Source organism: Tauraco erythrolophus, chromosome 6 (genome assembly GCF_009769465.1).
Source record: "Tauraco erythrolophus isolate bTauEry1 chromosome 6, bTauEry1.pri, whole genome shotgun sequence".
Taxonomy (NCBI): Eukaryota; Metazoa; Chordata; class Aves; order Musophagiformes; family Musophagidae; genus Tauraco; species Tauraco erythrolophus.
The window spans coordinates 56,049,406-56,065,477 of NC_141470.1; the positions used below are offsets into that span (position 1 = coordinate 56,049,406).

The following is a 16,072-nucleotide window of genomic DNA, read 5'->3' on the forward strand; positions in this document are numbered from 1 at the left end:
GAAATTTTCCTAGATGTCAATTTTGAATTCTTTTGTCTTGAAGCTTGAAAGTGAATGGTTGCTAGATTTGTAGACACGCTGGTTTCAGTAGTGATTGCATCTTATGTGGGATGTATCTGGTCTTTTATTATTTGTTTTATAGTGTCATTTCAATGTAATGTGCTGTTCTTTGTGTCTTTGTTGTCTCTTTTTTTTCTTTGTCCCCCCAACAGCATTTTGTCCCGCACAGGGAAGAAGGAGAATCAAGATGCCTCCAATTTGACAGTGCCCATGACCATGTGTCTTTTTCCTGTGCCATTCCCACTCACCCCATCTCTAAGACCACAGGTCAGTTCCATCAACCCTACTGTTACTCGCTCCCTCCTTTACAGCGTCCTGCGAGATGCTCCATCTGAACGTGGCCAGCAAAGTCGTGATGCTCAGTTATCAGACTACCCATCTTTGGACTATCAAGGACTTTACGTGACACTGGTGACACTGCTGGATCTAGTTCCTTTGCTACAACATGGTCAACATGGTAAGCAGGCCCTTGAACCCTTCCAGTACGCTTAACTTCAGTGCTGTGAATCCGTGAATGATGAATAAATGCAGTAGAAGAGATGGGCCTAAACTGACCTGGATCTGGAATTCACATCTCCTGGGATGCATTTATGTCCAAATGTTTGGTTTGACTTTCTTAAATAAAAGATTTTTTTCTTTTGCTAACTGTGGATTTGAGTTTGAATTCTGAGGTTGCCTGATTTTTAGAGATGTGCTGGTGAAGTGCTAAACTACAATCGTACGTAACAAAAATAATAAAAATGGGTCTAAAAAAATCTGGACTTTGAATTTGAATCTGCTGGGATATCTTCAGACTGGTCTTTTTGGGTTGGCTTTCTTAAAAAGGTACATATTGCTTGCAAATGTGTATCTGGCCTATAACAAATATGCAGATTGAGTGTTTTGGTGAAGGTCCATCTCTAAATGGAACATAGTATACATTTAATCGAAGAAAAAGTGCAGTGAAGTGGTGATTTGAGATGGCTTTAAAATATTCCAGGGTAAAAAGATACCAATATCTCTGACTTACAGAAAAGCTGTGTTTTCTTGTGTTTTGAATTAGTTAAGATTTTTTTTTTGTGACTGTGTTGTATTTAAATCATTCTCCTGCAAGTTCTGCATATGTCTGGCTTGTTAGTCTGTGGCTTTCCATATTGGTATTCAGGAGCCCAGTGTTCTCCCTGTGTTATTAGTTTTCACCATGGTATCAGGGTGTATTACTTACATAGTTCAGTATAGGAAGATTGTTGTCAATCTGTACACTGCTGAAATTCTTTAGGAGGAAAGTTGTTTCTGTTAAATGCTGAATTCCTTTTGAGTTGGCAGCAACATGTTTTGAATCAAAGGCTACTGCACTAGGACATGGTGTGATCTTGCAAAAGGGGGACTTCTAGCAAATTATAGGCTTGTTGACTTAACTTCAGCTTCTAGAAATGGTGGAAATTATCAAAACAGTCTTTTTCTAAATAGATAACATGGTGATAATTAACAACCAATGAAGACGTGTAAAGAACAAATAACAATGAGCAAACATAATTTCCTTTTGTGACAGCACAAAGGCTCTCTTGGCAGAGTTTTCCTGTCCTTAAGCTTTTGTTGCTGTGTTGCTTGACATCCTCATAGGCAATCTGGTCCCCACCTGAGTGAGGAAAACACTCCAGGAGTAATGACCAGTGGATCCTTGTCAGCTGGAAGGGTATACCAAGTAGGAATCTTACAGGAGTCTGTGCTGGGTCTAGTGTTACTAAGTACTTTTAATTTTTTTACTTGGCTGATGGCAATGAGAGAGAACTTGGATTTGTAGGAGTTATCAAGATGACGAATGGCATGTCCTCTGTGTGAAAGATATGTTTCAAAACAATCTTGGCAAATTGCATTCTGTTTTGAAACATCTTCAAAGGAGAAATGTAAAATACTATGCTTAAGCAGAAGCGAAATAGGGGAAATACTAGCTTGAAAGCCGTACTGCAGAGACATCTGGATGTTACAGTAGGTCAGAGGCAGACCGTAGGTCACTAATATATTAATAGTATTCTAGCAATAAGTAAACAGATGTTTTGCGAATGAGACACCCAAAGCATTTTGTTTGTCATTCCAATAGCCCTAGCAAGGCCTCAGCTAGAGTGAAATTTTCAGATTTGTCTATCTGGCTTCAAGAAAGACACGAACCTTTTGGGGGGAGTCCAGGAAAAAGAAGCAAGAATGATTTGAGGTCTAGAAAATGTGAACGGTGAGGAAAAGTTGAAAGAACTTGGTTTGTCTAGCTTAGAGAAAAATGGAAGTGAGACATGATTATCATATAAAAATATGTAGAGGTTGCTCTGAGGAGAAATAAGCTAAACCAAACTCTATGTGGTTATACTTGATCAGGATAAGAAGTTACAGGCTTAAACTGCAACAAGGGAAATTAAAAAAACCCAAACACAATCAATTAGATCTAAGGAAGAAATTTTTTACATTGAGGGTGGTGAGGCACTGGAACAGGTTGCCCAGAGATGTTGTGGATGCCCCATCCCTGGAAGTGTTCAAGGCCAGGTTGGATGAGGCTTTGAGCAACCTGGTGTAGTGGAGGGTTTCCCTGCCCATGGCAGGGGGATTGGAACTAGATGATCTTTGAGGTCCCTTCCAACCCGAACCATTCTATGATTCTATGAACCCAAGACGTTTTTATGATAGAGATGGTTAAGCACCAGGATGAATTGCCAGGAGGAGGAGTGAACTGTCTTGCAGATTTTTAAGAACAGTTTAGATAAATACGTGCCAGAAATAATTTGGTTGACTCATGCTTGGGGCAGGGGGAGGTCACTTGCTATTTTCTATGCTTCTATGTATGGAGAATTAAATTTTGCAATGCAACTTGTTATTTATTTCTCCCTCAACTTAGCATTTGACTAAAAGAAATGTATTTTTTTAATGAGAACAATCAATGTTGTATGGGTAAGTACAACTGATGTGCTAGGTGATCCTGAGCTTTGGTCCAGTCAGATTATACAAAACTCTCAATGCTTAACGGGTAAGCACATATTGCAAGAGAGAAATGCTCTCTTGCATGACAGGTCTGGTTAGTCTCTTGCATAGATGACTTGCCAGAGCCACTGAAATGGACTGCTAATTGTAATTCTTACTACGAGCTTACTTACAGCTATGGATCTCTGAGCACTTTACAGAGGCAGTTTTAAATCGTCCTAATTGGTACAGATGAGACTGAAGGCCTGTGTAACATACTTAAGGTTACAGAGTGAGTAACACAAGGAATCTCTCTCATGCAGGGAAAAGGCCTTGTGATGTATTGGGATCATCATACAGGTTCAAACACCAAGTTTGAACCAAGTTGAGTGCTGTAACCTTTCTCAGAGGGTTAGTGGCTCCAGCTCAGTTTCTCGTTTGGAAGAGTGTTTAAAGATGCCACAGTGCCCAGATACACAATAACCTATCCCTTCCCTTTGGATCTTGAAATGTTGCACACTTCTTAAGTATCCATTCCAAAGAGTTATAGTATAATTAACTAGAGTAAGTATGGAAATTCTTGATAAATATTCCTTTCCTTTTAAGCCTAGGCCATTTTGGCTTCAATGGCTTCCCAGGAAAGCAAGATCCATAGTTTAATCATGTGTTGTTTGAAAAACACAGTGACGCTTCCTGTAGTCACTGTGTGGGAGGTACTTTGCAGCTCTCTTCAGGGTAATTAAGATAAAAATCTTTTTTTTCTATCGTTGATAAAGACTAGAATGCTTTTTGCAAAAGCAAGCCTTTCAGTACCAAAGTGCGTATCCCTTTCAAATAACGTCTCTGCTTAAACGCAGGCCACTGTATGTTAATCACTGTATGGTTAAAATCAACATTGATTTTAATCAACGATTTCACTGGCTATAGTACTCATATTCCCTCTGAACTCTTCTGAATAGTGTTGGAACAGCTGTTTCCCTCTATTTTAGAAGGAGCTTTAAAACGATGAGTGAAGTCTCTCGTCTGTAGCAATTTACTTCCCAAATAACTTTGAGGGGAAAACTTTAATTTAAATGTAATGTTTTCATAATAGTTTTGTAAACTAAAAAGTACACAGTGATAATTATTTTTCCATTGTAATGATTCTGTATTTATTTTGTTTTATTCAACAGATCTTGGGCAATCAATTTTTTACACTACTACATGCTTACTTCCTTTTCTCAATGATGATATTTTGAGTACTTTACCTTATACCATGATTTCAACACTAGCTACCTTTCCTCCATTTCTGCACAAGGATATTATAGAGTATCTCAGCACATCTTTTCTGCCTATGGCTATATGTAAGTAGAACTCATTCTGGTATTGTTATGTCTCAGAAAACATGGTGCACTGCTATAATAGTGTTAGACTGTATGAGTCTAAGTTTGATCTCCCATAGAACTGTAATGGAACATCAATCTGCTGTACATAAAATAATATGTAAATATGTAATGATATGTAAAAGAATTCCATGTGACTTTTTCAAAGGGAAATAATTCTATATATTTTATTTTAGTTTATTATGCTAAGTTACTGTCTAAGTTCTTCCTTCATTTAAAGGGTGAAGGAAGCTTCTTAGTTAAGCTTCTTTAAGAAATACACTGTTTTCAGACTCGCAGAACTTTCAGTGCCAGCAGTGGCAGTTTGGAATACAGAATCAATGGGCAAACTGCTCCTGGAATGCTAGATGCAATAGCAACATGTGTAATTTTTGCATCTGGACAAAATCTGGATGTACAAGAATGACTCTTCTCAATGTACTAATGTTGTGATGAATTTCTGTTGTGTTTTTTTTTTTCACCTCCCTCTCTTCTTGGCATTTTTCCTTTAAGTTCTGTGCTTAATAGCTGTGCCTGTAATGCCTTCTATCCGTAAGTGTTAAGACTGAATCTGACGGTGCCTGCCTTCTTTTCTCTTTCTTTCTCCTTGCCCCCTGCCCCAAGAGTGTACATGATTACATAATTTAATAATCCCTGGAGAATGTGAATCCTGAGGTGTGTTCTGAATGCTCGTCTATGTGCCTGATAAAAAGCTTGATGGAATTTCAGTAGTAACAAGAAATTTAACCATGTACTGCAGATGGAAGCATTAGGATCAATATTAAAAGTCAGTTTTAACCAACAAGCCTTTTACTATGTGTGCGATCAAACACTGGAACAGTTTGCCAGAGAGGTTGCATATTCTCCATCCTAGCAGATGCTCAAAACACAACTGGACGACGTCCTGAGTACCTGCTCTAGTTGATGTTTCTTTGAGCGGGGAAGTTGGACAAGACAATCTCCAGAGGTCCCTTCTAACATCAGCCTTCCCATGATTCTGTGAGAATGTCTCCTCCTTATCTGTATTCCAGACCTTTAAGGAAAGACATGACCAACTTTTGTACAGAGTTCAACACTGATGTCATTTAAGGATGTAGAAGACGATGTTAGAACATGTAAAGAAGCACGGTCCAGTGTTTTGAGATTAAGATTTTATGGAAATTTATCACCTTTGTTTTCTGGCTCTACCAGTCTGTGATCTTGGAGAAATCTCTTAACTCTTCTGTACTTCAGTTTCCCCGTGTGAAATAGTCCCTTGTAAGACACTGCAATGATGCTTTTCTCTGTTACCTTTGACAGGTCTAATGTGCAAACGAAAATTACTAAGATGTATTTCATAGATGTGTGCAATAGGTCCTCTTTGGGTTAAGAACAGAATGTTGCATTAAAATCCATTTTCTTCCATTGCTGTTACCTATTAAAGAGCAGCTGATGTAGGTGACAGCCTGTCCTGTCTATCTTCAGATCTGTAAAACTGTTTTCTGAAACGACTAATTGAGCCAAACCCTTGGTGTGCTTAAGTAGATACTATTCCCCAACAGTCCTTGGCAGAGATGCATCCATGTAGAGCATGGGAGCATCCTTTGTCATGCTGCCTTTTTCTTCAAAGGGTTTTGGTTAGATCTCCATGTGAAACCGATCTACTGCTCTTTAAATTTGGCTTCTAGTACTGTGTCCTACTTTTCTGCTGATGTCCACGTTTTAATTGGCAGGTTAGAGCTGCTGAGTATTTTGCAATTTAAATCCATACAAATAGACCTTGCTCGAATAATTTGGGGGCTCTTCTATGTGTGGGTGAGATTCAGAAAAGAATGAATGAAGTGCAATGAAGAGAGCCATTGTAATGTTAGGCCCTGTGGGGAAGTATCAGACAGAAGAGAGAAATTCTCCTTTTTCCTTTCCCTTCTTTTCCAGTTGAGCGCTCTTTGAATTAGTGTCCTAGTCTTTCCCCACTGGGGATGATATGCACCTTTACAAGGCACGTGCAGAACCTTTCCTTCCCCTAGTGTTCAGCTTTGAATCTGACTGAAAGGAGGATGCAAGAGATTGTAAGCTACTGGAAAGCCAGATGGGAAGGATGAATGCATCTTACTGAACTGGTAGCTACAGTTCTGTGCTTCTGTCCCAAATACTTGGTATTTGGGTCCTGGCAACCAGGCTTGGGAAAGCGCTGTGAGTGGGGAAGATACATGCCACATCTCTGCGTAGGAGGTTGCCTTCAAAGCCATATTGCCATGTTACAGTTCAGCAAATAAAGACCTACACTCTGCAGGGATTTTGCAAGTATATCATTTAGTAGTAACCACTTTACAGGAGACCAGAAGGAGCTCTGACCACTTTATGTGTGAGGTCAAAGTTACAACATAGCTATACTTCAGTGCTACTGTTTAGCATTATCTTAGCACAGTTCGCATAAGAAGGGGGACTAATTTTTCTGCTACATAACTGTAACTTGAATTCATACCCTGTGCTCCCTGAGAAGTAATCTGTGCCATACACCAACAGCCAGCAGCTACCACCAGGCCCAACTCTTCATCAGTATACCTCAACAGCAAGGCTTCCAATTTTTTCTTGTTTCTCTGTCCTCCGCTTCCTCGCTCCCTTTCCTACAATCCAAGCCCTATGTGCACTTGACTATGCAAGTGACACTGTTTTGACCAGTCTGTGGGTTCTGAAGGAGATTGATACTGAGAAGGTCACTGTCTTCGGCTACTGTAGCTTTGAGAATGAAATCTTACTGATTTGGAAAACCATGTGTATGTTCTGTGAAGCAGTACCATATTCTTAGTCATCTTTCTCTTCCAGCAGAAGAGAACCCCTTCCAATACACAATGTTTCTGGGTTTTTTTAGGTTTTTGGTTTAGTGCGTTTTGCTTAGTTTTAATGACATGGTACCTTAGGAATTTTATTTGCATGAGTTGGAATCAGTTATGTGCTATTCTTGCCTAATTTTCTTTCTTATATGGTATAAAATGTTTTTTTTTTTTCTCCTTTCTTTCAAGTGGGATCCTCAAAAAGAGAAGGTGTTCCAGCACATGTCAATCTATCTGCATCATCGATGCTAATGATTGCAATGCAGTACACATCAAACCCAGGTATGGGTAAACATGTGACATAGTATCAATCTCTATAAAACTATGAGTCATGAAGTACTGTGTCAAATGCAATCAGAAAAGTTCAGATGGTGGGAAAAATCTGTTTTACCATCCAACACAGGATGAAAATTAGTGATTTTAGTCAAAACTGAATTCCGAGCATTATGCTTGAAGTAATAATTATGTAGATAAAAGATCTCATTGTGATGAAGAAATAGGATTTTGCCCAGGATTGGAGACTCTGATCTACTCTTGCTTGACATCAGAAAATAGCATTTATATGTAACATCAGTGTTGGAGAGAAATCACCACTAGCTTTGACTGTAGAAATTCATAGTGACAGTTTGTCATGTACTCCGATTCATATCCCACCAAGGTCATAACTGGTACTATTTTTTTAAAAAAGACAGGTAATACTGGATGCAGACTCAACAGATCTGTGAGGAATTTAAATGTAATTATAAGTATCTAAACACAAGGCCATTCTGTCTCACTGTGGCACAGTCTCAGTTAAATCGGTGGTATCACATAACCACATTGAAACAAAGTTTAACCTGAGGGAGCTGTTACATTGCATAATAGTCAACTATCTCCCATTTTATGCAGAGGGGTAGATGGAGTGTGTGGGGAGGAACCCCACACTGCAATATGTGCATGAGAAGTGTCACTTCATGCTGACGTAGTTCACAGTGGTAAATAAAAGCAGCACACCATTTTAAAAAGCTGCTTGCACAAGTTAGGTTTTTTTCATGAAATATTCTGTTTTTGTGAATTCCATGTGCCAGCTGTATGAGGAAAATGTTGCCCTGTGGTTTTTGGAAAGCCAAACATGTGAAATAGTTGATTTGGCTCTCATGTTTGTTTGATGCAGAGTGGCTCCTATAGCCTTTGGTATACATGAAAATAATGTATTGTTACATGTAACTTCCATTACTGCCTCAAGACAAATGACAAGATACCCATTTACAGCTTTACATTGTGCCAGAGGGACAAACTTTAAGTGAATCAGCAGGTATTGTTAAACTAGATGTGTTTGAAAAAGATCTACATTTCTGTGCAAAAAGCTGTACACTCATAATACTCATTATCTTACTGCATTCCTTGACAGAAACAAGTCACTGATATTTAATCTTTTATGATGGCTCTCAGGGCAATGATTCTTGAGGTACAGAGTTTTGGACAGACAAAGCAAAGCCAACCAGCTAATTACGTCACTTCTGTAACTTCAGTTTCCATTTCAGTATTATGTCTATACTGTCTTTTCTCTCTCAGTGTATCACTGCCAATTATTGGAATGCCTCATGAAATATAAACAAGAAGTATGGAAAGTAAGTTATGATTTTATATACTTTGTGGAAATGACTGTGTTTGGATAGTGATAAAAACCATATGTATTGAAAATTGAACTGACTGTGTGCCCAGAAGTTATAGATAATCTTTATATCTGATCCTTCTTCTGGATTATGGAGAGGAAAGTCCCTCTGATATTTAGTTTACAGAAGCAGCTCCATGTTTTGCAGAACAGAGCTCTGTTTCCTAAATACGATGTGATTGCAGCTCCAATTAGCAAGAATTTTAATAACCACCAATCTTCTCAGTTCATGTGGGTCTGCACTTTTACGAGGACTATTTGTGAGTATTGTCTTGTCCTGAATCTGATCTGGATCCAGTTATCCATATCACTTACCTTTGCTCCATGGCTAGAGAGAGGCTTCGTTTGCTATGTGTTAGTATACTATGAGGGGTGGGTGGTAGCTGGTAGATGCTCTCATCAAACTCAGAGGCCACTTGTGAACATGTTGTTGAAGTTAGTCATCTAATCTACTTGTAGGAGCATACAAAGGATGTTTGGTAGGGCATGAAATGCATCTATTTTGTGTGTTCAGGTATCTTTTGAATGGTAATATGTATTGAATTGGGTTTTGTTACCTTGCAAAATAAACATTTTGTACGTGTCTTTCCTTAGGATTTGCTATATGTGATAGCCTATGGACCATCTCAAGTTAAACCTCCAGCAGTACAAATGTTATTTCACTATTGGCCCAATTTAAAACCCCCTGGGGCAATCAGTGAGTACAGAGGACTGCAGTACACAGGTCAGTGCAGCTGTTTTTGTATACGCCAAAATACATATAAAGGAAATGACCAGAAGTGTGCTCATGTTACGTGTTTACTGTTCTACAATGTGTTTTGAAATCTTTTATTCTATAAGTTGGTACTTTGGTAAGTATATACCATATCAATTTCTCTGTATTTCCAAAAGATTTTATGAAAAATAAAAACTGTAATTGTGGCTAGTAAATATATTGTGTTACTCCTGATACTAACTGTACCGGAACAGGAGAAGAAATAAATACAGTATTCCAAATGGTCTGTGAAACTGCTTTCTTGGCCTCACAAGGGTTCTGGCTTATGTTCCTTTCAGTTATTGCTTTGATTGCTTTTGTTGTGCCAGCTGCTGTCACTGCTGCTGTTGCTAAGACTCCTTATCTGGCTGTTACTGTCAAAAAAAAAGTCAGGTGATGTCAGGTGCAGTCAGTATAATGGATGAATTCTCAAGGCTGATTATAGGGTGAAAATGAGAGACAAAGTCAGGAATGCAGCTGGAGCTGATTACGTGGATGGTACAAAGTCCTCTATCCACCAGACTCCCCAGTGATACTGATGAGATTGTGCTTCTGTGGTGGGGGCTGTCCAGCAGCAATTCATGACTTGTTTTTCCTACTTGCCTGTCTCACCCGGTTCCAAATAATCTCTGTCGTATGGAATATATTTTGTTGACTTTTAAAATTTCTGGACCAGAATGCCACATTTTAAATAATAAAAATGAAGGGAAGGATTGAAAGAGTCCTTAGAAGACCTGCTAGACCAACTCAAGTACATCCTGAATGTTCCTGCTACATGTTTGTCTCATCTTTCTTAAAGCCTTCCCTTGAAGGGTTGATAGATTTTCTTGACTTCTTAAAATATCATTATTCTTGTACTGCTTTGCATCACTTCTTTCATGCAAGCAGGTCTGTAAACTAAGCATGATATTCCATCTGAACTGTTACTGGCACTGGGTAAACTGGAATAATTTTCCTATATATAAATTTCCTGTTCATATATCCGAGAATGGGATGAGCATTATCAGCAGTTGCATGGCATTTTTACCTGGAGCATTCCACATAGCATCCAAGTGATGCCAGTTGAACATACCTTTGTTGTTTACTTCTTCTCATTACAAAGCTAAGGCTCTTTCTGTGGCTGGAGTATTTTTCCTGTACCATATCTGTGTTTTCATTTTGCCTGGGAATGTTACTGAATTTACTTAGCTACTCCTACCATCCTTTTCCTGGAGTGGAAGGATAATTAATTAGTTCAAGGTGTTGGTAAGATCAGAGAGGGTCTACAACGGGGATGTCTGTGTCTTACTTCTTCCATTTCTTTGTGAAGTTCATGGTTCATTTCATAATTATATCTCAAATAAGCCAGCAGGCATGTATATTCTGGGTTGTTTATTGTAATTATTAGGCTTTCTGAGGCATAGCTAAATCTTCTCTCATATTTGTATAGTACTTAGTACAAGAGGATCTCGTTCTCAATTGATACCACTAGACACAAAGAATGTATTTTCTCTGTTTATTCATCAGCTGTATTTTCATTTTGCAGCCTGGAATCCTATTCATTGCCAACACATTGAATGCCATAATGCGATTAACAAACCAGCTGTGAAGGTACCGATGTTTCTTCAAGGGTCAAACCCAACTATCTAGGGGATGGGAGGTTGCACTTCAGCCCCAGCCATGTGCTCTGATTGTGTGCAGGTGACCAAGAGCAGGAGCTAAGGGAACAGCAAAGCCTGTTGAGATCAAGGGGGCCGGGACTTTCAATATGTTCTTCGGCTGCCTAAAGCAAGATGGGATATTTCCTCCAAATACTGTGGGCCAAGTCAACATGAGGATGGTTGCAGAGCACTTTATAAAATTCTAAGCTGGCTTCTGGCCAATCCATGTAAATATTTTCATTAACACGTGTATGTGTGTAAATACATGCATAAATATTACTATATACAGGAAACATTACATCAGTTACATAGGTGCATGGTCACCTTAGTATCTTGATTGAAGTCATATAATGCACCTGCTCTGATTGTGATCCTTTGCTTAGAATGTCCCCTAAAGCAAACAGCAACAAAACTTTACTTACCTCTTTTATAGTCCTCTTTGAGGGGAGGTAAATGATGTCTTTCCTGTTTACACACAGGGTAACAAAAAATAAAATGGCTTGACCAGGATCATAGTGTAATTTGATGGCAGAGGCAAGAACAGCACCCCAAGTCCAGCACATACTACAGTTAGGTGTACCAATTAGTTACATTTGTATCTAGTTAAATGTGTAGATACAATCGATTTTCCTGGCATCAATTCGTACAATACCATAATTACACTAGTCATAAAGTTCTTCAGTGAGCCTTTTCCACAGGCTATGATATGGATAGGGCATAATTGTGGCACCTATCTCACAAGTCATGCAAAGGACCACTTTCCTGCCCCCTCCAATTGTTCTCCATGATCTCTTTTATAGGCAAAAAAGCTGGAAGGTGTTGCTTCATGTTGTAGTGATCACTAGATTCAGACTAATCACTGAATAGAGTAAAAATCAATGAAACTTGCAGTTCCAAGCTTTGCAGATGAAATGCCTGAATTGTTTTGAATGATCTCTTAGCCTAACTTTGACAGAACCAGTCTTGATCAGATGTCACTCAGAAAAATGCAGCCTGTTGTCTCTTGGACAGATGAATGCAAATCTGGTTAACAAAGATGAGAAACACTGAGAGAGGCATTTGTCTTGATAAATAATATCTTGCACTTGAATGGAATAGTAAACATTATGATTTAAGTGTTTAAGATATTGTGTATTTGTACTACTGTTCAGGTTTTCCTTAAATAGTACAAAACACTTAAATGTCTATGTAATTGGCTGTTAACTGTAACTGTTTTCTGTAACTGGCTAACGTGCAAGGATAAAAGCTAATGCAAGGCAAAGTTTGGACTTAGCTGTCAAGGGAACTATGGGTCCCTAGTCTTCATTCTGTCACTGGAATTGTACTGTATAGTTAACAACTATGATGACTGAAAATTAGACTTTACTGGAAGATGTGTTACTAAGAGAAAAAAAATCTAGACTTTTACATTATCTTGTCCTAAGCAATGGATCTTCTAAGTGACTGTCTCTTTGGGGGGTGGGGGGGAAGTAAGTCTGTCATGACTGCAATATAAATGTGTAACACAAAATATACTTGTCTTTCAGAGAGTGATAGTACTGATATTGAAGTATGTCCTATTCTCTTCCCATTTTCATGCTCTCATTTTCAGTTGCATGCCTCTCTTTGTTAGAAATAATTTGAGATGCTGTACTGCCAGATGCTGAGTACCATCTTTCAAAATACTGAATGCTCTCGACACATACCAAAGCTGCATTGTATTGTATGTCCTAGCATTCATGTGTTAAACTTTCTCCGTGAACTTCAGTGAACAAATATGTTAATTCTTTTCCTTCTCTATGTTTCAGATGTGCATTGACCCATCCTTGTCTGTGGCTTTGGGTGATAAACCACCTCCCCTATATCTTTGTGAAGAATGCAGCCAGAGAATTGCAGGGTAGGTAAACTAAGATCTGGAAAATGATCAGGTCTAGTCAGACCCCAGCATTCAGAAGTTATGCTTTAATTTGATACGATTAGCATATAATTTATATAGATAACCCTGTTGAAATATATGGAGCACACTAACACTTGTTATGTATAAGGATTACAGAAATCTACCCTACATGATCAGCATTTGCATCTAACTTGAACAGTAGTGAGTTTTAAAGTTAAGATCTCTGAACGAATATCTACTGTGGGATGCATTGACAATGACAGGCGAACCTTGTGAATGTACAAGCTTTTGCTTATGAAACGTGTTGTCTCCTCCTCCTTTAGTTGTTGTTAAAAGCAGGACGTTACAATGAAAGCTCTTTCACAGAGACTTCACTTCTCTTCTTTAATTGAGAATAATCTGAAATACATGTTATTCTCAAGGGTATATTGTGAAGCAGCAGAGTATTGAAGCATTGAAATTGTTCCAGGCTTGTCCAGTGCCTGGAAGGAATATAGCCTAAGATGAACTAAGCTCTCTTATTCTGTCTTTTTACTTTTTTTTGTAAAAAATTGCTAATTTGGTTTGCATTACTTTACAAGATGTACTAATACTTATGGGGAGTTCCAATCATTGGTTCAAATGGACAAGGTTACAAGTAGTTCAGAAGCTACATGTTTGATTTTTTTTTTTTCCCCAGTTAAGACATCTTTATGTAACACCAGCTGTGTTATAAAGCTGTAGGAAAAGCAGTTATATCTCACCTTAGGTTTTTAAGTCGTCATTGATTTAAAGCTGCAGGAAAAAGTAATTGAATTTGGTAGAAGCATAGCTTCTAAGGTGACTCATAGAAAATGGTACTGTTTCCTATGTTTGCCTGTTTTTCTTTCCTGTCATTTCTTAGCCCTCAGGCTTTCAGAGCACACGCTATTTTAATTTGATAAATTTGTGCCTTAAAAATAATCTTTTGAAAGCCATGAACATGGTGGACCAACATCAACGAAGTGGTAATTTGCAATAAGACAGGCGCAACAAAGAGAAGTAATGTAAAGCAACCTGCAATTTCTAAAACTGCATTTGTAAAAAATCAGCTTCAGAATAATGTCAGTCCTACCACATTAACTTAGATAAATTTCCTCTGTGCAAAAACGAATGCATATAAAAATTAAAAATGTAAAGCTAATTAGATATACAATTTTTATAGGGATCACAGTGAATGGTTGATTGATGTTCTTCTGCCACAAGGTAAGAGATATTTTAAGGGTAGGTACAAACTATGCATAATTGTACAACCCTATGCTTACTGATGTTTCTGCATGCTGTATTACTTGAAATGATGCATTCTGTTCTAAAGGAATTTTTTAGCATTCTCAACTCGCTTGTACTTCATACTGCTTAATGTCTTTAAAGTACTATGAAAAATTGACTAATCCTCTACCTGAAATAGTATGTAACTCTATATATGTGAGGAAATAGACAATAGAACAGTTTTTCAGATCTTGAAGGATCCACAGTTGGGGCCAAGTTTTTTAAAAGTGTTTCTGTCTCATGCCAGTGTCCAAAAAAAGGGACTCGTTCTTCTGGTGACCTGGGTCTGATTCAAAAGCTCTTAAAGCTTCTGAAAATCTGTTCTATGAACAGAAGGCTATAAAGGATATCAGAAAAGGACATAAAATATTTTTCAATGATCCAGTCATTGTCCTTTGGGCAGTGAGAGAACCTGATATTCTGTTATCTACCAGAACGCAGACAAAGCTAGTTGACAGGCTAATCAGAATTTTCTGGGTTTAAAAGGGCAGTTGTGTATTGTCTAAAATAACCCTTTTAAGGACAGAACAAAGACACTCCCTCTGTCTTTGTTCTGCAAACTGAAAATTCTTAGGCAGTGGAGACTTTTTTACTGTCTCCTTCTAGTTAAAATCTCATGCAGATTAAGAATGCTTTACTTACTTAAGGGAAGTACTTCTTTTTACTCAGCTGCCTGTATTTACTGAATCTGATGTTGCCAGGACAACAGACTGAATAGCTACTGCTTACAGGTTGGATCTGCAAACATTTTGCTATGGAGTTATGGGCCACAGACATAGTGACTGCTCTACATTGTACATCCATATTCACTAATCTTTCATCCTGTGAGCTTCCACAGGCAGTGTAGGCATATGAGCCATGTCTCCCACAGCATGCCGCAGCAGTGTGCCTACAGGTGTGCTGTCACAAGCCTGTCAATGAGGCAGAGGCATAAGCAGAAGGTGGATGGGATACAGAGCACGCTACACTTAATGCACCAAGGCTGTTCTTTCATTTCCCTGTGGAAATAGTCAGTAGGCCTAAGTGTACAGTGTCCTATCTCATGCAGTCCAACAGGCTTAGAGGTTTCAATAATATCTGGAAACACAAGTTTAGCCTCAAAGACTTCCTTGCAGCAAGTCCATTTTTCCATGGCTGCCATAGAAAAACAGAAGGATCGTCATTCTATGTTGATGTTTTGTATGCCTTCCCCTTACAGCTGAAATTTCTGCTATATGTCAGAAGAAGGTAAGATTCAGTCATTTGTGTGATGGGGCATGATTCGATGTTGTGTGTAGTGTCATTCCATTACTATGTGGTGCGTTCTTTTTTGTACCATTCCAAATTTTCACAATCTATCCATGAATGCATTAGTTGGTGGATGGAAACGATTCAGCAGCAAGATTTCTTTTTGTTAAAACCACTGATGCTTGACTTGAGTTGTAGGTTTTTATTGAAGTGCCAATTAGTAAAACAATTCAATTATGTAGTTGAGTTCAGTTTTTATTCTATAACTCTGCTTATAAAGAGGATAGAGCAAGAAATTAGTTTTAAATGTAAGTGTTTATATCTTCTCATCTCCTTAAAGTCTTAGATTAATCTTAAATTGGACAAAAATCCTGCTGTAAACTGCATATTTTTAAAAATATGTGGACTGAAAGTCTTCAGTGCTTGGCTCTAAAAAGATTGCTGACAAAAAGAATCTGCCTGCAATACATGCCAG

The 16,072-nt window shown here is 38.3% G+C and overlaps 1 protein-coding gene across 6 annotated transcripts in view; it reads left to right on the plus strand.

The window, feature by feature from the left end:
• Positions 1-16,072, plus strand: part of UNC79 (unc-79 subunit of NALCN channel complex) — a 120,327-nt gene that overhangs the window by 11,324 nt on the left and 92,931 nt on the right. For 5 of the 6 annotated variants that reach the window (XM_086613050.1, XM_086613051.1, XM_086613053.1 and 2 more), the window contains 9 exons: positions 213-517; positions 4,158-4,328; positions 7,349-7,441; positions 8,714-8,769; positions 9,408-9,537; positions 11,093-11,157; positions 12,995-13,083; positions 14,267-14,307; positions 15,569-15,597. In XM_086613050.1, coding sequence (XP_086469176.1) covers positions 213-517; positions 4,158-4,328; positions 7,349-7,441; positions 8,714-8,769; positions 9,408-9,537; positions 11,093-11,157; positions 12,995-13,083; positions 14,267-14,307; positions 15,569-15,597 — 979 coding nt within the window. Of the gene's footprint in view, positions 1-212; positions 518-4,157; positions 4,329-7,348; positions 7,442-8,713; positions 8,770-9,407; positions 9,538-11,092; positions 11,158-12,994; positions 13,084-14,266; positions 14,308-15,568; positions 15,598-16,072 lie in introns of those variants that run through there. The other variant, XM_086613055.1, reaches the window with a different exon arrangement.